Source organism: Calypte anna, chromosome 15 (assembly GCF_003957555.1).
Source record: "Calypte anna isolate BGI_N300 chromosome 15, bCalAnn1_v1.p, whole genome shotgun sequence".
Taxonomy (NCBI): domain Eukaryota; kingdom Metazoa; phylum Chordata; class Aves; order Apodiformes; family Trochilidae; genus Calypte; species Calypte anna.
The window spans coordinates 2172718-2193590 of record NC_044261.1 but is presented as its reverse complement, the minus strand read 5'-3'; the positions used below and the strand labels follow the sequence as shown (position 1 = coordinate 2193590).

General features: G+C 45.6%; 2 protein-coding genes across 11 annotated transcripts in view; both read right to left on the bottom strand.

Moving 5' to 3' along the window:
* Positions 1–4750: 4750 nt before the first annotated feature.
* VPS33A (VPS33A core subunit of CORVET and HOPS complexes) lies at positions 4751–12369 on the bottom strand. Its single transcript, XM_008493620.2, has 13 exons — positions 12249–12369; positions 12098–12163; positions 11852–11979; positions 11181–11370; positions 10272–10388; positions 9744–9918; positions 8869–9062; positions 7519–7645; positions 7282–7349; positions 6546–6683; positions 6041–6178; positions 5719–5887; positions 4751–5184 (listed from the first exon to the last, which is right to left on the bottom strand). The coding sequence occupies exons 1-13, from the start codon at positions 12348–12350 to the stop codon at positions 4991–4993; spliced, it is 1806 nt and encodes a 601-aa protein (XP_008491842.1). The 5' UTR covers positions 12351–12369; the 3' UTR covers positions 4751–4990.
* Positions 12370–12978: 609 nt separating this feature from the next.
* The window catches only part of CLIP1 (CAP-Gly domain containing linker protein 1), a 66417-nt gene continuing 58522 nt past the window's right edge, over positions 12979–20873 (bottom strand). For all 10 annotated transcript variants that reach the window (XM_030460837.1, XM_030460835.1, XM_030460834.1 and 7 more), the window contains 6 exons: positions 16486–16603; positions 16069–16228; positions 15851–15900; positions 15153–15158; positions 14544–14668; positions 12979–13935 (listed from right to left, as the gene is read on the bottom strand). In XM_030460837.1, the coding sequence (XP_030316697.1) occupies positions 13713–13935; positions 14544–14668; positions 15153–15158; positions 15851–15900; positions 16069–16228; positions 16486–16603 (682 nt within the window). In that variant the 3' untranslated portion in view covers positions 12979–13712. The remainder of the gene's footprint in view (positions 13936–14543; positions 14669–15152; positions 15159–15850; positions 15901–16068; positions 16229–16485; positions 16604–20873) is intronic.

Genomic DNA, 20873 nt, shown 5'->3' with positions numbered 1-20873 from the left:
AGTGCCCCCACCAGCACGGTGTAACTGAAGAGCACGAAGGCCAGCAGCTCCTTCAGCACCTTGAGGAAGTGGATGACGAAGGAGTCGGGCATGGTTCTCCCTGGCACTGTGGCAGGTAGGGTCTCTGGGGCTGGCTGCTGCCCTGCTCCTTCCTGGGCTGTAAGAGAGGGGACAGGGTGAGTCTTTCTGAGCAAGGAGACTGCAGAGCTGATGAGTTGGCTCTGCCGTGGGGAGAAATGGCTGTGTTCAGGAGGGTGGATGGCCACCCATCCTTCCCAGAAGGTTGTTAGTGTCAGGTTGGAGTTGTGTGTGCTTGGTCAGAGTCCTGTACAGCGTTGCTGAGCTGTGCAGTGTTGAAAAAGAGTTCAGGGTCTGATAATAGTCTCCAAATCAGGACTGATAACGAGATAAATTAAAATACAGACACACAGGCAGAGTACATTGCTATCTGGGTAAGGACAAGAGGACCTGACAGGGTCCAGCTGGCTCCTGGTATCTCCCCCCCTGTGTCAGTGGCTCTGCATCCAGGAAGCCTTGTGTTCAGTGTGGTCGCTGATGGTGCATTACCAACAATGTGTTCTGATCAAAGCAGTCAATTCCTCCAAGGAAGCCACCATTAATATTTAATAATATAATTGCATCTAATGGAGGTACTGGCACAGACAGAGCCTTTTGTTTAAGAACGTGGGACTTAAATACAAGTTTGTACAGGCAAATATTTGTATCTCACGTTAAAAATAACCTTCAAATGGGAGACAGGGGATAAGGTGCTTTCGAATTTATCTTCTACCTGCATTTTGTAGTTGTACTTATCCTTTTAGAAGTGATTGTTCATTTGTAAGTTTAATATAAAGGCCAAAATCTTCCCAAAAGTTGTTGGCTCCTTAGACTTAAAGCTGTGAAGACTCGTGAAGCTAAAAATTTCCATCATCTCTCCAACTTGCGTGATCTTTTTAATTTTCATCATAACGGTGCCTGACCAAAAATATCCACACGCTTGGTCAGACACATAAAGGGAATGTCAAACCAAACATGACAATGCTAACTTAAAAGGATTATTTATCTTCTCAACATTATAAGACAAAGTAAACTGCATTCCCATCCTGCCACTTGGGGTATTTTTTTAAAAGCTCTTGGGATAAAAGGTTCACTTTTTGGTCTTAGTAAGGAGTTCAGTCATTTAATTCTGAGCTCAGGCACAGGTATACATTATAGGAGTGATTGTATTTTAAAACCAACGACAGCTTCCCAGCTGTTCAGAGCACTGAAGTGTTCTATCTCAAGGCTTTACGCGATTTCTGATTATCTCAAAAAGATCTTGATAAAGAAATAAACTGCTTACCCAGATAGATGATGGGCTCTACTTCGTAAAGTTCCTATTCCTCTCTAGTTTTGTTCTGTAGCTGTCCCTTGAATTTTTGGCTTCTGAATGCTTTGTGCTGTAGTTTGATCCCCTTCTTCTTTGCTGGCTCGGGAGCAATGAGGTTGTGTTTGCAGCCCACACAGGGACTGATGCACTAGGTGTGGTCAGCACCAATCACTGGATGACTGAGCGCCCTGGCACGGTGCAGCAGGCAGCACAGAGCACACCAGAGAGCTCCCTTTCCTCCCCAGGGTGCTCTTGTCAACAGGGTTTTGTGAGTTTAAGCCCCAAGGCTTAGTGTTACCAGGTCAAAAACCTGCATCTGCTTAAATGTGGGCAACTCGGGGAGGAGGATGCTGATACTCAGCTGGGAATCATCCCAGATCAGTAGAGGATGGAACTGTGCAGACTGAGTCAGGCTTTGAAATCAGTAGAGTGAGCGCTGGAGACAGCCCCATCAGGGTTCCACTGCTCTGTCTTCCCCCTTGCATCCCCAAGAAGTCATCCCCACCTTTGAGGGAACACGAGTAACAACTCTCTTGCAGCAAGGGGGGAGGGGGGAGGTAAGCTATATGTTTATTTTTTGCAAAATTGTTTTCTGATAATGCTAGATGAAAAGAGCAGGTCTTTTGGGGTGGGGGCTGGGTAATGCATTTGGGTTTTGTTGTTTTTTTTTTTGCTTGTAAACCAGGCAAATGCAGACAGCAAAAAGAAGGAAGAGTATGTACTGCAAATCAAATCTCTTACCTACAAAGATATTATGATGTAGAAAATGGCCCCTTAATTTAATTAGGTTCTCTTGTTATCAAATTATTACCCGCATGGTCAGCAAGGCCTTAGACAGAAGCAGAACATAATCAGGAAGCCTGTTAAGTAGTAATTGCTCCTCCAGAGAATTGATCAACGTCAGGATGGCTGTTAGTTTTTGGTTGTTATTGTTGAATAGTTCCAGGAAGAGACTTTGTCTAGTTTGAGTGTCCCCATGGCTCTTCCTTGGTGGTGGTGCTACAGGCTACAGTCTGCAAAAAAACAGGCAGCAGCAGTGGTGTCCAGCATAAACTGTTTCCAAAGTCAGTCTGACCTGGTATTACTAACATTGACATTTGCTGGGCTGAGTTAAAGTGCAAATGAGCTGCTGAACTGCTGCTTTGTGTGGGTTCCTTTAGTCACTCATGGGCCAGGTTTTACACATCATGACCTTAGTTCCCATACTAGCCTGATCAGTGCTGATAATTTCCTTGTGTTCAGTTTAATTTTTAAGAGGTTGGGTTTTTAAAATTAAAAAAAAATAATCTGGAAATGATGGTAGTACAATGACCTCAGGGCCAAACCAAGGACACTCTAAGACTGCAGTCACATTGTGTCTTGGTTTTCCCTGCACAGTAACATCTAATTTTTGATACAAAGTTACTTCAATTTTCATTTTACATACTGTGAAATTACCTGCTTTACAAAATTACCCAGGGCAAGGCAATCCACCTTTGCTCCTTGCATTATTGCCAAAGTTGCAGCATGGTTTGGTTTTATAAGACAAGTCTGCAAGTTGCCTACCCACCTTAAGTAGAAAGTCTCAGATGATCAAAAACGTGTTTTTCTTTTAAACTCAAGAAATTCCATAAATATTTCTGACCTAGTTTGTTAAGTGGCAGAACACTATGTAATCAGTGCAAAAACATCCAGGTGTTGGAAACATAGTTTCAACTTAAGTAATTCAGGTATCCCCGGACAGAGGGAGAAGGATACAGCTACCACAGTGCAAGGATTTATTTTATTTATTTTTGTATTCCAGGGAGAGAAACTGTACAAAACCCCACAGTCATAACTGTAACAACTTTGAAAAACAAAGGGTTTGTTTTTTTTTTGGAGACACATGCTATGCTTTAGTCAGAATAACTAAGAGCAGAACCATTTGCTGAGCAATTTAAGGTGTAAGGTGTAATTTTTTCTTTGTTTTGTGTGGTTTGGGTTTTTTTAAAATTATATTTAACTATTTAAGAGTGAACTGCAGTGTGAAACAGGCCCCAGAGTTGAAGCATGTGAGTGTCCAGGGAAGGGGCTGAGGCAGAGCACTCAGCTGCACACATGCCTCTAGCAATTAGCAAGGCTGAATCTCCTGGAGCCAGAAGCTGCCTCTTGCACACATTGGCTCAGCAGCAGCAAGGCCCCACTCACCAACACTGTGGAAAATTCCATTTTATCATTTTGAGCTCTCCAACAGCTTGTGGCAGCAAGTACCACAAATTATAAACTGAACAGGAGAGGTGAAAAAAGTGTCTGTTTTAAACCCGCTGTTGTTTACTGGGTCACTGATGTAGCTATTTTTGGCCTAAGTCCCACATGGGGAGTATTTGGATGTGTCTCTTGACACACTGATGTCATTCATACTCTGGAGGAGCTTTCCAGAGCCAGGTGGGTGTACCTAGGACAAACAAGCCACCTCACACTGAGGCCTTTTGAGGGCAATGGGAGCAAAATGCTCAAACATCTCTTGTAATTTGGGTGCAGTTGGTCGTGTTCAGTCAGTGCTGTGCATGTGCAAGTGGATAGTTCAAGGTTGGGTGTTGCTGCAGGAAACTCAGTGAATGCTTTGGCCAAAGCCTGCAGGACAGTGGACTTGAGTGTGGTGAGGCAATTGGATGTAACAGACCCCTTCCTGCAGTGCAGCACAGGCTGAGCAGGTCCTGCAGGTACTTTGTTCTGGATACCCAAGAGCTGTAGGTTTCTAAACCTATGTTGTAAGAAAGTTCCTGCTGCCCGTTCACAGCAGTTCTCATTCCATTGTACAATCAGCTTCCAAGGATGTCAGAAAAATCAGTGGCCTGGCCTTTGCTGCTGCCTGTAGTGTAAGGAGGCAACCAGGTGCCACTAATTGCCAGGGAGTGAGCATGAGCTTGTGTCAAGCCCACCTGTGCCTAATTAGGGCAGGCCCCCACTGCGCATGAGCAGGACCAGGGGACCAACCCTAATTAGGCACAGGTGGGCTTGACACCAGTTCATGCTCACTCCCTGGCAATTAGTGGCACCTGGTTGCCTCGTTACACTACAGCTGCCTGTTGATGTGAATGTGCTGAAGCTGCAGGAAGGACGGGTGTCCTGGCTTTCATCAGGAAGATGAGCAGGAAAACAAATCCTGGGTACAGCTGAGTACAGATCTCTGCTAGGAACAGATCTAGGGCACTGATGGAATATGAGAGTGAGACAGACTGGGGATACTGGTATGAAATCAGGACAGAAATCATCCTGCCTCCTCAGCAGCTTAGGAGGGTAAAAAAGTAGTACTCACCTCCTACTAAAACTAATCTTAAATTAAAGAAAGCAGCAATCTGTCTAGGAGAACCAGGGCAAATCGCTGCTCCCCCAGGGCTTGTTGGCCAATTCAGACTACAGTCAGGTATCTCTCTTGTTTATTTCATCCTTAGTGCCTTCCAGCACTGCCTGTCTACTAGGAAGTTCCAGAAGCAGAACACAGGTGCAGAGAGGGATGAGGGTAACTGCATCAGACCTGGTCTCAGGAGAGCTTCTTCCACTGCTGTGTCTCTGACGTTCAGGCAGCCATGCCAGGAGACCAGAAGCTGAAGTGCCTGCGTCACACAGGCCTCTCACTTTTGGTGTCACTCACCATAGACCTTAGAAAGGGGCAGGCTCCAGTTTTTCCATCAAAGACTTGATCCAGGTTGTTCCATTGATCAGTTTTGTAGTGGCAATAACATACTCTGTGCCTCCATCTTCCATTTGGGACAGAAATCTCAGTGCAGCTATTTCTGCATAGGTCACACCTCCCAGAAAGAACACCAGGGTCACTCGGTTCTCACCTTGCTGACCTGTGTATGCAGAGAAATTTATAGGTCATCTTAGTTTTAGTTTTATATCTCTTGTCTATCAACTCAGAATAACCTAAAACTGAAATAAAGACAGCAGCTGAAGTGGTGATGAAGCTTTTGGATGGAATATCAGACTGGGGCCCAGAAATGCAGACTCTGCTTCCACTTCTGGAGTGTTACAGGATGTGTTTCTGCCAGCCCAGGCTTACCCCTGGGGGAGTGATACTGACCTGTGAATGGTACTTATTAAAAGCACAGTGTAAGGTTAGGGGTTTTAGTGCTCTGTCAAGAAGTTTAACAAATGTACCACTCTACTATTTTCAGTGCATTAACAGCAAGCTAAGTATAAGATTTAGTTTTAAAGAGGCCAGAAAGCTCTGTAAAAAATGGGGTAGGTAGGTTCAATACTGCAGTGGGATGGGGAGAGGAGATGGAGGCCTGCACTCTGCCAGCCCTCATTTCCAACTGCCTCATTCCAGCCTAACACACATGCATCTGCCTTTAAAAAAAATGGGAAAACAAAGCAAAACTTACGCTTTTTCTGGAGGCCAGTAGGTAACTGCTGCCTCTCCTCAAAGTGGGGGCCTGGCAGCATCTTTAAAACCTCCTCTATGCTCCGCCAGCCCGGCCGAGCCAGCAGCTGTGCCAGGCGTACGCTCAGGGGAGCGTAGCCACTGTACACATAGGAGATATCATTGGGGTTCTGCAGGGGAGAGCACAGTGTGAGCTCAGGTGAGTGCTACTTCATGCTGCAAAACAGCACCACAGAAATAAAATTGAAAAATATGAAGGGTTTCTCTTCTGCACATAATTCTGTATCGTTAGGCATAATGTTCACTGCTGAGGTGCCAGTTACCTGTTCATTAACATCATCCATCCATAAGCGCAGGGTTTTCCTGATGGTTGGGTAGTTGTTCCTGCCACTTGTCTGAGGTTTCAGGAGTCCTGCCTTTTCTAAGTTGTTTAAGGTCAATATATGTTCATAGCCATAAGTCTGCAATATGAAGAATTCACTGTTAATTCCATGTCAATAATCCATGACCAGAGAGTTGGTTTGTTTTGGTTTTTTTTAATTTAAAAAAAAGCAAAGATGTTCATTTAGAAATATGTTTTTGTTATGAATGTTGAAGTCATGATAGCAAAATGTGCTTTGAGATAAACCTCTCTGTATCTACACACTGTAAAAACACACACAAGCACCTCCCATGTCATCAGCCCAGACAGAAGCCTCAGTGCTGTCTGTACACACTGGGAGTCAACACTACCCTCTGTAATGCATCTGTCTAGAATGCAAGCAGCAGAGCTGAGGGTTTCATATGGATTTTCTCAGAAATGCAGTGATGTAAAAGGTACAGCCCAACCTGCAGAATCTCTCTTTTGTAATGGTCCAGAACCTTCTGCTTCAGTCCACTATTGCACACGGATTGCAAGCAAACAAGACGCAAAATCTTGATTAATGGATGCTTCTGAGCTATGCAGTCTTCAATATAATTGTTAACCTATTAAAAAAACAAGCAACAAACATAAGCTGTTATTTAAAGACTTGTTTAAAGTGCCTGGGAGACCTGGAGAGGAAGATTTAGTTTTGCCTGTTATCTCCAAAACAGCAAGAATGAGGGTGTGCAGCTGCTCTGCAGGCAGCTCAAGACATCTGGAAAACAGTGATCCAGCACTGGTCCCACCTTGCATCTTTCTAAGGCATGTTGATTCCCCAGGCAATAGCTGTACTTTGACTGATACACTTAAAAAATATGATTAATGGTCTTGAATCTTTCATGGATCCCTCACAGCACAGAGTGCCCCTGAACAAGTCACAGCACCCCAGCTGCACTACAGACAATGGTCAGACACCAGAGCCTGGCAAAGGACACAGTACAGCCCATCTCCAAGTACCCTCAACAATGCATGTCACTTGGAAAACACTGTGAATGTGCAAGGAGATACACGTGTGAGCTCACAATCTTCACACGAGAAAGAGACAGACATCATGCAGGTCAGATGTTTCCCCTCTCAAAAAAAAACCAACAAATGGAAAACACCCAGAGAAATATGCTGCTCTTTTTTTAAGGCTTAAGTCACTGATTGTGATCTTCTTACCTTGTCTGTGTCTATTCCAGACATGAACTCTTGTTCCACTGTTAAATTGTCAAAGAAATCTTCAGATGCTTTGGGAAAAGAATGAAAATCAGTACAACAGCAACTGACAGCTTATTTTCTACATGGAGTATTTCAGCAGAGATGCAGTGGATGGAGCAAGCTGAATGATGTCCATCCAACTGTCTTGCATCTTGCTATAGTTAAATTAGTCAGAGAGATTATTCAACAAATACTCACTGGTGATGTCTTTGATGAGCTCTGCAATGGAGGTGTGGTTTGCAAGAGAGCTTCTGGCTGCCTGCATGTGTGGCAGCTGTGACACAAACTGCTTGATTTCTCCAACAGTTTTTGCGTGGTGTCTTTCCTAAAGAAAGCCATTGCTTGGGTTAGGCCTTGTGCAGATTAATAACACCAACTACCTCATTTTAACCCTAACATGGAGCTCTGGGCAAACACAGTTGGAGATGGGGAAAGTTTTCCCTCAAAGCAGCTGTGGAAGATGCTGAGGAACTGGGCTGGCAGGGTCTGCATCTCTCACAAGCAGAAGCCCACCATTAACTATGTCTATCTGTACCAATGTCCCAGTTTTGAGCAAGGATCTGATGAAACACAAGGCAGAGCAGTCCAGAGGTCTGTATTTTATTTGGGCTGCTTGCCTCTTGCTGCAGTTTGGAATAAAAATAGTCATTTGACTCACATGTGAAGGACTTCAATGGGCAAGTGCAGGCAGGAGAGTGATAAAGCTGAAGACTGCAGTGTAAGAAGTCCTCTGCTGCCAATACCCTGCTGTTTCATTATCACCTATTAACGCTGACAATTCCTTATATTTCTTCTTTTTCTTCACAACCAGCATGAATAACCCATCTTTAGAAACTTCAGCACTATCACTACAGTAACAGACATGTTCTAGGAGACTGTGAGGCTGAACACACAGTTAAGGTACTGCTGCCTGGCATGAACTTAGAGGGCAAACCTCCTGTAGGACAACTGTCCTTTTCCACATTCCTATTGGTTTTCATGCCAGCCATAATACTCTAAGAAATAAAACTCTGGACATTTATAAAGTCTTCTCTCTGCATCCTCAGCCAATACAAAGGGAAAAGGACTTTTCAGTTAACAACAGCAGCTAAGTGGAATTGATCAGAATGCTAAAATTAACCTTTGGCTTCTTTGAAAGGAAGCAGCACCAGACTGTTCTGCAGGCTGAAGAAAGAATTTCTATTATGGGATCTACAGGCTCACAAAGCAGAAATGTGGTTTAGGCAAACTCCAAGACAAGCTTTTAAAAGTGAGGCTCCAAAAAGCCCCAGAACAGAGATGTGGGGAGAAGAGAGGATCAGCAATACTACAGAACTCTTCCAAGGAGATGTGAGCAACCCACTCAGAGCAGTCAAAGCAGAGCTGATCTCATCCCAGGGCAGGGGTACAGACTGGAGGGGCTGCTGCAGACTACCTGTTTTTCCTCTGGCTGGGGGATTACTCCATGGCAACAGCTCAAGCTGCCTGTCACAGCTCTGATGAACACAGACTGGGATTTACCTGGTGACACAAATGCCCAAGGGATGCATGGTTGGACACAGGCCTCACCTCAAAGGCTGCTGAGATGATCTTGGCTTTCTTGCTCAGCACAGACCCCACAGCATTGAAGTTCTTGTCTCTGATTTCAGCATACAGCTCTTCAGCAGAGTTCAGCTGGAGCTTCTTGGGTTCTGTGGGGAGATCTTTCCCACCCTCTCCCTGTTTCTTTGGAGCAAACTTCTCAGGGGGCAGTTTCACATAAGCTGCCAAATAGAGAGAAATAACCCTGTAAGGACTGAAAACTGGAACTTCACCACTAGGAGATAAGACAAGTAGGATGTGGAAATTGTGCCCTGAACTAGAAAGAGTTCTGAGCAGCAAAGCTACATAAACACCCACACGACACAGTGCAAATGTGTTGAATAAGGGGAGTCTCCCTCAACTCACCCAGGGACCCATACAGAAACAGAAGTGATCAGAACCCAAATGCTGCCTTGTTTTCAAAGATGTTTTGAGGCAGCCTTCTGGCCAGCAGGAGGGACTGAAACCTATAAATGCCTCTGTGGAGTTTATCTGACTACCTCTGAAAGAGCAGGAGAGCACTCGGAACAGCCTGTCACAAAGTGCTCCCCTCTGACCACCCAGCCTGGGGTGTGATGGCACACACTGACATCTCTGTTCCCGTGTCACCGTGTCTGCACTCAGATGGCACACACTGACATCTCTGTTCCCGTGTCACCGTGTCTGCACTCAGCCAGCACCCAAAATATGCCCACTCCATACCCATGCACTGCACTCAGCTCCCTTTCCTAGGCAACAAGAGGGCCAGGGATGATCTTGATGAGCTCTACCTTGAGACTGAACTAAGTTCAGGTGAGCTGCTCCCACATCACCATGCCCTAGTGCAGCAGAAGCCCCCTGCCCCCAGGCCTGGCAGCACTCACTGTTCTGAATCCCATAGATCTCATCTATCAGCCCCTCATAGGTGAGCTGGGTCGCCAGCGGTGTCAGCAGATCCACGTTGCGGTCCAGCAGCAGGAGGGTGTCAAAGACAGGAAAGATGGAGTTCTGGCTGCCAGGGAACTCCCTCTTCATCCTGATCATCATGTTGGCCACGTGCTGGAAAGAAATCACAACGGGGGTGGTTATGGTGCAAGCCCTGACTGATGGGTGTGATTCCCTACAAGCACATGCTTATGGGAGTACGGGGTGCAGCCCTGTTTAAGGGAAGAGAATGGGAAGAGGTACAAAGCAACTGACTGATGGAACATGACTTATGGAACAGCAAAGATGGTGCTTTTGGCCAGAAATGATAAACACCTGATGGCCCTGATCCTGGAATTTCAATATGACAAGAAGAGTCTGAGGCTGGATTTAAAAAAAACCCACAGGTGCATTTAACCAAACACTCCTGAAGGCAGTCCCAAACAACAAGAGTTTTGGGGTTGTTTTACCAGCAACATTTGTCTCACCCGGGCACACTCTCCTTTCCCAAAAATCTGTGGGATGGTTCCGTAGAGAGCCTGCAGTGTCATCAGCCCCTTTGCAGCATGGTACAGACTTGTCTGGTCGCTCTCCAGGTAACATTCCTAAACAACAAGAAGGATTCCCAATGGAAGATGCTGATCCAACACAGCTGCTCCCACAGCAGAACGAGGTCCATGTGAACAGCTCAGAGGAGACACAGAGTGGGGTAGAACCATGACTGCTGGAAAATATGGACATTATGTGTGCTGTCACTGCACTGAATCATTTGATCAAACCAGGCACTGTGTTAGTTCTGAACCCCACATGCTGCTCCCAGTTTGATAGAGAAGAGCAAGAGGCAGAAAGTGACTTCAAAGAGCTTTGCCTTCTGCTTAGGCCAGTCTGATCACACTACACCTCATCAGAGCTGACAAGCAGCTGCAGGCTCTGATGTGTCCCCTGGGCTACATTTAATGAGGCAGAGATGGCCAAAGAAACTCTTAAACCTTTCTGTCCCCACACACAGCATCCTGAGAACACAGGACACACAGCTGGTGTGACAATTATTCATTCTTGAGTTGCAGTATTAACCCCTGTATATGGCCCTTTGCCTACTGACACAAACTGCTGGCTCTTTGTAACTACAGCTTTTAAGCTTTGTGAATGCTCAGCCTGTGAAAATAACACCAGCTGTCACATCTGGAGGAACAAGGGTGCATCTTGATACAGTGACTGATTATCCCTTCAACCTTTTCTCAGAAAACACACCAAGAAGTGCAGGCTCAGCTCAGCACCCTGGATCAAACCACACTTGCTCTGCAGGTCACCCCCAAACCTGCAGCTCCTGTGCCAAACCCCAGCAGCCAGCACAGACCTGCACAGCATTTCCCCTTCAAGCTGAGCCTCATGCTTACCTTGAATGCACTCTCAGACTCCATGGAGAGCAGGTCCCCATCGAAGGGTATCAGGTCCAGGCTGTACTGCTCCCGGTGGATGAAGGAGCCCAGCACACCCTGCTCCTTCAGCCACTGCTCACAGAGCAGGCTGCGCCGCGGCACGAAGAGGATGTGGAAATCCCTCTGGGGAGAACGGCCTCGGTCTTCCCTGGAAGGGTCACAGGTGGGAGCAGAGCAAACAGGGACTTAGCTGTGCAGGTGAGGGGCACAGGAATGCTGTGCTGGTTGTCACTGCCAAACACCATTCCCAGCCCCTGTCTGAGTGGTTTGGTCTTTTACCCAGTGGAATGTGTCCACAGCCTCGGGTCTGAGGCCAGGGCAGGGGGAGCTGGTTTCCCTGCAGTTCTCATCAGGAAGGTCAATCAAAGCAGGGCTCATGCCAGCTAATTATTAGGACTGTACATCCTTGTAACAAGGACTGCACCCTCTGCACAACCAGCCCAAGTGAAAACCCCACTGCCCTCCTAACCTCTCACACCCCAGAGCAGCTGTGCTGCACTTTCAGTGGCTGCTTCCCTGATTTGAGCCCAGACAAAGCACGGGGCAGTCCGGCCAGACCTGGCTCCTCCCTCAGCGAGATCCCAGGGAGAGGATCCCCCCAGCAACCCTCCCGCCAGCACCCGCCGTACCTCAGCACGTTGTCGGTGATGATGTCCATCAGCTCCAGCTTGGGCCTGACGAAGAAGATGACGTTCTTCACGTCTGCGGGTGGCAGGCGGCCCGGCTTCAGCGTGAACATCTTCTCCACCTCATGTTCCTGCAGCGAGACAACAGCTTCGGTAGCTGACTGGGGAGGGATGAGCGCTGGGGACAGGGACAGCAGCCGAGGTGACACCGAGGGACAATACCGAGAGACCGCCCCCGCCAGCCTTTACCTTCAGCAGCGAGTACTGCGCGATCAGCCCGAAAGGCCCGGTCAGGTACTCGTCCCACACGATGGCCTGCGGGAGGGAGAGGCGTGATGCGGGGGCCCGGCCGGTGCCGTGTCCCGTGATGTTCCTGTGTCCTCCTCCTTCCCCCCCCTACCTTGGATCCCGCGCATTTGTCCAGGAATTCCCGCAGCTCCCTGCGTCCCGCCTCCCGCAGCGCCGTCAGGTTCACACGCCCCGAGCTCAGGTGCGCCGCCATCACTGCCCGCCTGCTCACGTGACTGAAGTCATCTGTGCGCATCACGTGACCTCCAGGGGGTGGGGCCGCGCAAGTCCTTTGGCGGCACAGCGCCCTCTAGCGGGCGCCAGGCGGCACCACCTGCCCCGCCCCGAACCCGCGCGTTTTCCCCCCAAATTCCGCTTCGGCGCGGGAGGCGGGACCCAGAGCAGCCCCAGGGAACGTGTCCCAACACCGAGCCTCCTCACACAGCTGAAAGAAACGAAAGAAAACTTTTTTTTTTCCAAAATATAATTTTAATATATATATATGCATATATACACACACACTAGAGAGAAGCTGAAAGAACACAAAAAAAACCCCAAAACAACCCCAAGAGGAGGTCCCAGAAGCTCTTCAGGTGTGCACAGCATAAAGGGTTCCGAGGAACCCTGCAGCAGCTGTGCCTTACCTGCTCTGTGAGTTCACCTCAAACCCCCCCCAGCCAAACCACAACCAAATGAGTTCAGTGAAGATCCAGATGAAACATCTCTCAACCCAGTCCAGTGTCAAAAAAAAAAAGAAAACAAACCCAGAAAGCTTAAAAATCTAAATTTACAAATTCAGCCTTAAAATGGTTTTAGTGCAAATACGAAAATTAACAGCATAATTTTAAGGAATTTAAATAAGCTTTAATATAACTATAGTGCTTCATTCCTATACAGGTTTTTCCATCGACAGATGCAACAGCACAGGGGCACTTCTTGTTAAGAGTTGGAAACAAACCCAGAACCTGGGAAGAAACAGCATAAAGGAGTTTGTTAAATCATTTATTTATATTTCACTTAAAAGTTTATTAAAGGGACATAGGGCATTTATTAGCAGAGGAGCAAATTATTTATCAATGTTCTGATTCTGGAGTGGATGGGGATGGGGAATGGGAGCAAGGGGGCCAAAAATGTTGTCCCTTGTCCTGACATTCAGCACAGGCAAATGCTGGTGGTGGAAACTGTCCCCTCAGGGTGCACAGACAGTCCTTCTGCCTGGGCACTGCATCAGGAGGTCTCACACGAGGTCTTCCAGAAGGTCTCCATCAGGAGGTCTCATCAGGAGGTCCTCATCAGGAGGTCTCATCAGGAGGTCTCACAGGAGGTCTCCATCAGGAGGTGTCATCAGAAGGTCCCTATCAGAAGCTCTCCATCAGAGGGTTTCATCAGGAAGTCCCCATCAGAAGGTCCCCATCAGAACGTCTCCATCAGGAGGTCCCCATCAGGACGACCCCATCAGGACGACCCCATCAGAAGCTCCCCATCAGAAGCTCCCCATCAGAAGCTCCCCATCAGAAGCTCCCCATCAGAAGCTCTCCCTCAGAAGCTCTCCTCAGAAGGTCCCCAGGAGGTCTCCTCAGAAGGTCTCATCATCGTTGCAGTCAGCTGTCCAGTGCCCAAACACCTCACAGGTCTCACAGTAGGGCCGTTCCTCCCTCCTGCTGCCGTGGTGAGCGGAGTGTGGAGGCTCCTCCAGCCCCTGGGCCTGGGTGGGGCAATCCTCGGTGTCGTGCAGATCAAAGCAGCCGCAGATGTCACAGAAGAGCCGAGGTTTCTTCTTTGACAAACTTTCTTCCTCACTGTGAGATCACAGCACAAGTCAGGATGGGTGCTTCCCCTTTGAGCAGCCCACCCAAGGTCGCCCAGAACCCCCTATACCATAATATTCACTAAACAGACTGCCCTGTGTGTGCAAATACTTGCAGGATATTTAAATAAGAAACAAATGTAAAGTAATCCTTTCCCCTGAGAGATCTGAAGTCACAAGGTATCAAAGAGGTTTGGGCTCTGTTTCTCTGGACTGATCTTCCCATCTCAATGCAGCTACCGGTCCCCTGAGAGCAAAGACTCAGAATTCTAAGTTTGGAAAGTGCCAGAATCCACCAACACTGACAGCAAATAAGTTACAAGCTATCAGTGTTTGTGATGGGTAACTACAGGGGATCATTTGCACCACCACAAAGCCACCTAAGGAGAAAGCTGGACTCAATCAGTAAATCCAAAATAAAGTTTCATTACTTAGAAAAAACTTCACCAAGAAGTAAAATTACTAAAATTATAAATAGGCTCAAACCATCCCAGCTACATTTGACCTTCCTGAGAGCTGGGATCAGGCTGGTGCAGGGTGCAGTGACTGCTACCACCAGCTCCCAAAACACAGGCTGAGGTTCTCCTCTGAGGTTGATACCTGTCATAGTTATTCATCTCATCTTCGTTGCCATTGAGGGCTGCTTCACACATTCTTTGTATTTTCAAGTTCAGTTCTTCATTTCTCCTTTGCAGATCAACTATCACTGAATTCAGGAAGTCAATCTGTGGTAGTCAAGAACAAGGACAGTTGTCAGGCTGAGGGTTGTGAGCATCAAAGGAAAACAAAAACCCCACAAAGTGACACCACTGGATCCTTGTATTGGAGAGAACAAGGGCCAGGAGTTTCCAAGGCACCTCTGACACCCTCAGGGTGATTTCTGTCCAGGGAGCCAGGTAGTTCCACCCAGCCAACACCTCTGAGACACTGGTGGGTCTCAACCCACCACGGATACATTGAATTCTTTTTTTAATGCTTACACTGTGTGATTCTGATCAGAACAATGTTTCTGTCCCTCCTAACCTGCAGCTCTGCTGGGTGCTCTCTGAGCTCTCCTGGAAGGGGCACTGGGACAGCACTGTCCACCCACAGGAGATCTCCCAAAGCCAGTTTGGGCCAGAGAGGTCAGCAGGTCACTGCTGAATGTGATCAAGGAATGTTTGGCAAATTAACATCATGAATAAAATAAAGCCAAGAAATGGAACAAACCTCTCCCTGGTTGGCAGGAAGCGTGGCCATCAGCAGGTGAATTCAAGGGAGCAGAAAAACAGAGAAAGACATCAGTGATCTAAAAAGGGCTTTTTATAATGAGCAGGTGATTCTGCTCTGTGTTTCCCCAGTGTTTGTGTGTTGTGCCAGGCTGCTTCACACCCTCACTATGATCACCATACTCTTTGAGAACCCATTTCCCCATCACCACGCACACACTCAGCAACTTCCCTGCCCCACTGCTGCCACCCCTCACTCTGAGGAACATTTTGCAGTCAAGAAGCAAAGATCAACATTTTCAAGTGAAAAACTTAGAAGAACCATGTGAGCTTGAGTACCCAGGTTCTCCAAGAGGGATCCAGGTGGACCACACCTTATTCCTTGTTCACATCCAATAAATCTTTGGTGTGAACAGCAAGAAGCAATTTCTGAGGGTGTGCTGCTGGGTTGTACCTCACCAACAGGCTGCAGCTCAAAACTTGCCACCCCTGCTTTCCTGCTTGCTTCCTCAGGTTCTAATAACCTAAAACATTTCTCCACACTCATCACTTGATTCTTCATATTTCCTGCCATTAGTATTTCCCTTCAGGAGAAGGAGGTTACAAGATAAATCTGATTAGGAACTGTCTTTGGAAAAAATATTCCCCTCTGCCTGCAGAGATTGCTGTTTCTGCACACTGATTTTTCAGGTCAAATACCTGCTTCTCTTTTGCAATTTCTTCTTGAAGTAGATTAGCAGCAATGTCACCTTGAAAGGGAAAAAACAACAAAACCAAAATAGAGTGTGAGTATCAAGTAATATAAATTATGAAACACACAACGGCTCAATGAGACTGAAACAATGTGACAGTCTTCAAGATGCAAAAATCTACAAGAGTGAAGCTGAATGCACAGGGCAGCAGAGGCTCTGCCTTACCTGAGGAGCTCGTTACAGTTAAAGGCTGTTCCTTGTTTTCCATGAGTTTTTGCTCCAAGTTCTTCACCTTTTCCTCAAGTTTCAGTTTATCAGACTCCAGTGACTTAACCACTGACTGCAAGGTTTTTGCAGAAGCGTTTTCTCCACGGAGCACTGTGATCTGGAAGAATTATTTGAGAATGCTCAGGCCTTCCAGAACGAAGTTAGAGCACCAAGGCAACATCTTTAGTAGCAAAGGTAAAACAGCCACCAAAAATTTACATTATAAGGCACCAAAGAGGCACAGATAGCCAAAGGATTTAATTATAATGTATAACCAGCTAAATTAATAAAGAAAAAGCATTGGCCAGCTCTTCAGGAGTGAGCATACAAAGCCATAACTTCATCTCAAGAAGCATCCCACTGTTCCTCATTTACCTCATTTCTGAGTTTTTCCAGTTCCTCATCTTTTTCTGTGATCAAGGCACTAGTAACACTGATGGATTTTTGTAAAGATGCTCTCTCTTCATCAATTTCTTTTTTTAATGTTGATTCTCTAAAAGAAAACCAAGTACAACCAGAAATCATATAAAGAATAGATAACTGTGATCACCTAAAGAAGCTTTATTTAATTTTAAGTATTATGCTACTGGAAGAAGTGGTTCTTAAAAAGTAAATTTCAGTTCTGTACTTGACTAAGGTTTTATAAATGTATAAACATTTCAGATGTTACAACTGTGGAAACAAAGCAAAGACTTTACCTAGGTGGTACATGCCAGAATCTGCATAGCATGGTATCCATTTGAATTTATGAAGCAAGTTAATAGACTGGGGAGATACAGGATAAACAAAACATGTTGCACAAGGTTCCACAAAACCTAACTTCAGAGTTTTGTTACTTCTTAACAATTACTACCGAGCACCAAAACACACATGCAAAGCTCATTATACAGGTTGTCATGCAAAGCATTGATGATGCTGGAAATATCAGCTGGTCCTCACTAATTTCAGTAACATTCTTTCCTGAAACAGGTACTTGGAGAGTTTCTGGGCCTTTAGCAGCTGTTTCAGCACAAAACCAGGTGGGGTTTGGTTTACTTCATGGAAGAAAGGTTAAAAAGGAATCCTCCAGAGCAGGCACAGCTCCCTGCTGTGTACATATCTGCTGTTCTCCCAACCTGGCCAGCTGATCCAGGAGGAGACAGGATTTCTGTCCACAAACCCTGCCTTAAGTGGTCTTAGGGCACCAAAGCTACAAGATCCTCACCCTGATGCCAACAACTCTTCCTGACAGGTCACACATCACACCCCAATGAGCAACTGTCCTCTGGTGTCAGAACTACTGCTACAAAACTTCCTTAAAAGCTGAAAGGTTTTTGTTTGCTTAAAAAAAAAAAACAAACCAACACAAAACCACCCAAATTCTTATTTCTCCCAAATCTGTGTTTCCTTATCTAGAAAAGAAACTTGCTGCTCAGTGCACCAAGCTGTGCCCAGCAGGGCTGCTGCAGCTGCAGCCTTTTTTCTGTACAATTCCATAAATCTGGGTGCAGGTGAGCAGGGGCTCACTGGCTCAGAGTGCTGCAGACAAATTTGGGTACCTGAGTGCAGGCCCAATGCACAAAAGCCACAGAGCAGCCAATACTCCTAAGTGAGGTAATGAGTTCATTATGTAATTAAACAACCTGCACTGTCAGGAGAGCTCAGGGATCCAGGAGGTGTCTGTGTGAGGATGCTCAGTGGGTAGGGGACATATTAAGGTCAAATGGAGGAATTTTCATATCCAGGGTGTACAGTTAGTGAGAGCCACGATACCCAGAGCATGAAATACAATAAATCTCACTGACTCCAATAGGAAACTCAACAATGAGAGCACAGGTAATGCCATTCTTTCATTGTTAAGATTATACTCAGGAATGGAAGCAGCAAGTGGAGAATCTGGGGTTTAGAAAAGCCAGTGCAGCTACCAAACAAGTACCAAGAGGTTGATTTGGGGTTTGGTATATTTTCACAATAAGAGGATTAATAGAAGCAGGAACACAACAAGTTGAAGACTGCACCATTTTGCCTTCAAATTGATGCTGTGCTCCTGTTCACCAAAACCAAAAGGACAATGGCACTTAATACATCTCCTCACCAGCCCTGACTCAGCAAAGCAGTAAAAGCATGAGGGCAGTCCTGGTGTTCTGCAGGATCACAGACATGCTCCAGCCTAACCCATGTTTTTACTAAATGCTTTGCTGAACTGGATCAAAGGTGCAGGGGGTGGTGGTGTGGGGAAGAAATGTGCCAGCAAAGTGTGAGATGCTGCCAGCAGAACACAGCTGCCCCCTCCAGTGCACAGAGCTGCAAATCCAGCATTCACCTACAGCAGTGGAAATGCACACCTGGGAATCACTGCTCACAAGCTCTCCTCCACCTGAGGCTTCCCCCAGGCTTCCCTTTGTTGTGCACACAGCTGCAGAAGGGCAGATGGAAGCCCCAGTGACACATCTCAAGAGCTTGTTGTTTAGCCAAGATTTCCACTTTTTTTGGCCAGACCTTGATTTTAGAGCTCAAGACCAAATATGCTTTTTTGTGTAATTATGATTAACTTGCCATTTATTTGGCTTGGTTTTCAACTGCCACAAGCATTTAGGAGGTTGAAAAAGGCAAACATTTTGTGAGCATATAAATATATATTTACAAGTTCAATATAGGAGTTGGGAATACTATAAGACAAGGGGAGAGAAACAAGAGAAGAAAAAAGGGGAGAAAACAAAAGGGGGGAAAAAGGACCCTGTGCCATAACATTGTTCTTTTTTTTTTATAGAGCAGTCTCTCCAGGAACCACAGTTTACAGCTCCAGTGGGAGGCCCTCCAAAATGCTGAAACTGGAGGAAATACACATGTAGCAGGTATGTGTCACTACTTACTTATATTTAATAAATTATTTTATAATTACTTATATTTTATAATTACTTATAGGTAAGTGTAGCTCTGAGTTTGCTTCCAGCACCAGTGGAGAGGTGACCCCACTGATGCTCTCAGCTTCAGGATCACTTGCAGTGTGATTCATAGGAGAGAGGAGCCATAAGGAGCACAGGTTGCATGTGAAATAACTACAGAGTGATAAAGTGCAAGAAAAATCTTGTGGAAAGATTTTATTTTATCAGTGAAAAAAAAAAGAAAAGGTAAATTGATTCAATGAACTTAAGCTTTTTCTCTGCCAATTCAAGTCCAAAATCATCTGCTTGCCAGCAAGGGCTAAAGAGAAACAACAATAAAAATGACTAATTTCTCATGGTGTTTTAGTTTCACTTTCCTGAGAAGGTTAAATCATGTTTTAAGCAGTGTGTAGTAGTCAGGGGAGAGAGAGGTTTCTGTTTTGTTTTAACATAAAAAAAAATAAATAAGGATCACCCAGATTCTTCCCTTACTACAAAAATAAGAAATTCTAAGAATGAAGCAAATACCTTAAAGTGTTACTGGGCAAGCTTTAAAAATGCAAGATAACAAGAACCACATGTTAGAAACATGGAGTAGAAATGCAAAATACTGTAAGGTAGAACGAAATCTGCACCAAGGGGCTTTTTTGCTTTGGTAAAAAAGATAAACTTTTTGCATATATATATCTATATATATATTTTGCTGAATATTTTACAAAACAAAAGCAAGACACCAAGGGACAAAAGCAGCCAAAATATGTACAACAACTTTACTTAAAAAAAAAAAATAAATCAAAATAATTATTTATTGTAACGTGGATAGACTTTCTTGAGTCTTACCATTAAAGACACACAGATATAGCAAGGGAAGCAAGGGCAGGAAAGGGAAGAGAGAGGAATGAAATGAGTATTGATAAATAGTGCAGGCTCAAAGACAGTCAGACAATCAGCAACCCACAACGAACCTCACGAGCTGCAGTAACACAGAACCCCCTCAGATTCACCAATATCCAACTCCTGTCACTCCTAGCTGGACTATTTGGTAAGGGGGAGTTGCCAAAATAGTGGAAGAGAATCCCTGTGGGTTGGAGGAAAAGTGCTTCCAGAGATCTGACCTGATTTGAACCCAGCTCCCAAATAACAGATTATTAGGGAATAAAAAAGGGAAGAGTGTCTAATGCTGAGCAGCTAGGGATGTGCACAAACACCAGAGTGCCACTCAACTGTTCTTTGTTGCAACCATTACTAATGCAGGAAATTTAACAGGGGTTTGTTTGTTTTCCTGGAACACCCCTGGTGTCATGGGGAGCTGCATCCTCCCCTCAGGATTTCTGTAACAGCTTCTGAAGAGCTCACATTTTCCTGAAGCCATTGTGGCACTTGGCCAATGAGCTCTACACACATACATTGCAGAGAGACAGGAAATTCTGTAACTCAGGCCTTTTGTTGATCAGCAGTTTACAAATGGATGCCCCCATCACCCAGGACAAATCTCCTGGCATTTAAAACCAGTGCTGAATGAACTGCAATAACTACTGCCATAGGAACTCAGTATCCCCAAACCAGGAGAACAACCCAGTCAAGGCTGAATAACTGCTGCTTTTATTTATTATTTTTAAAAAGTAACAGTCTGTAGCCTCTCTGTGCTTTCCCATTACTCCTTAAGAACTTGGTGGCTCAGAGCTGCACACACAGGATTTATCAGACTGATGGACAACCCAAAATTCAGGGCAGACTAAAACCAAACACTAAAGTGGGTACTGAAAACAAAGAGAACTACTGTGACACAAGAGGTGCATAACTGAAGAGGAAATGGTAAATACCACTGCTTGACATGTTCTTAATTTAATACTATTACATTTCCATTTCTCTTTAAATAAAGAAAATGGGGAAGACAGA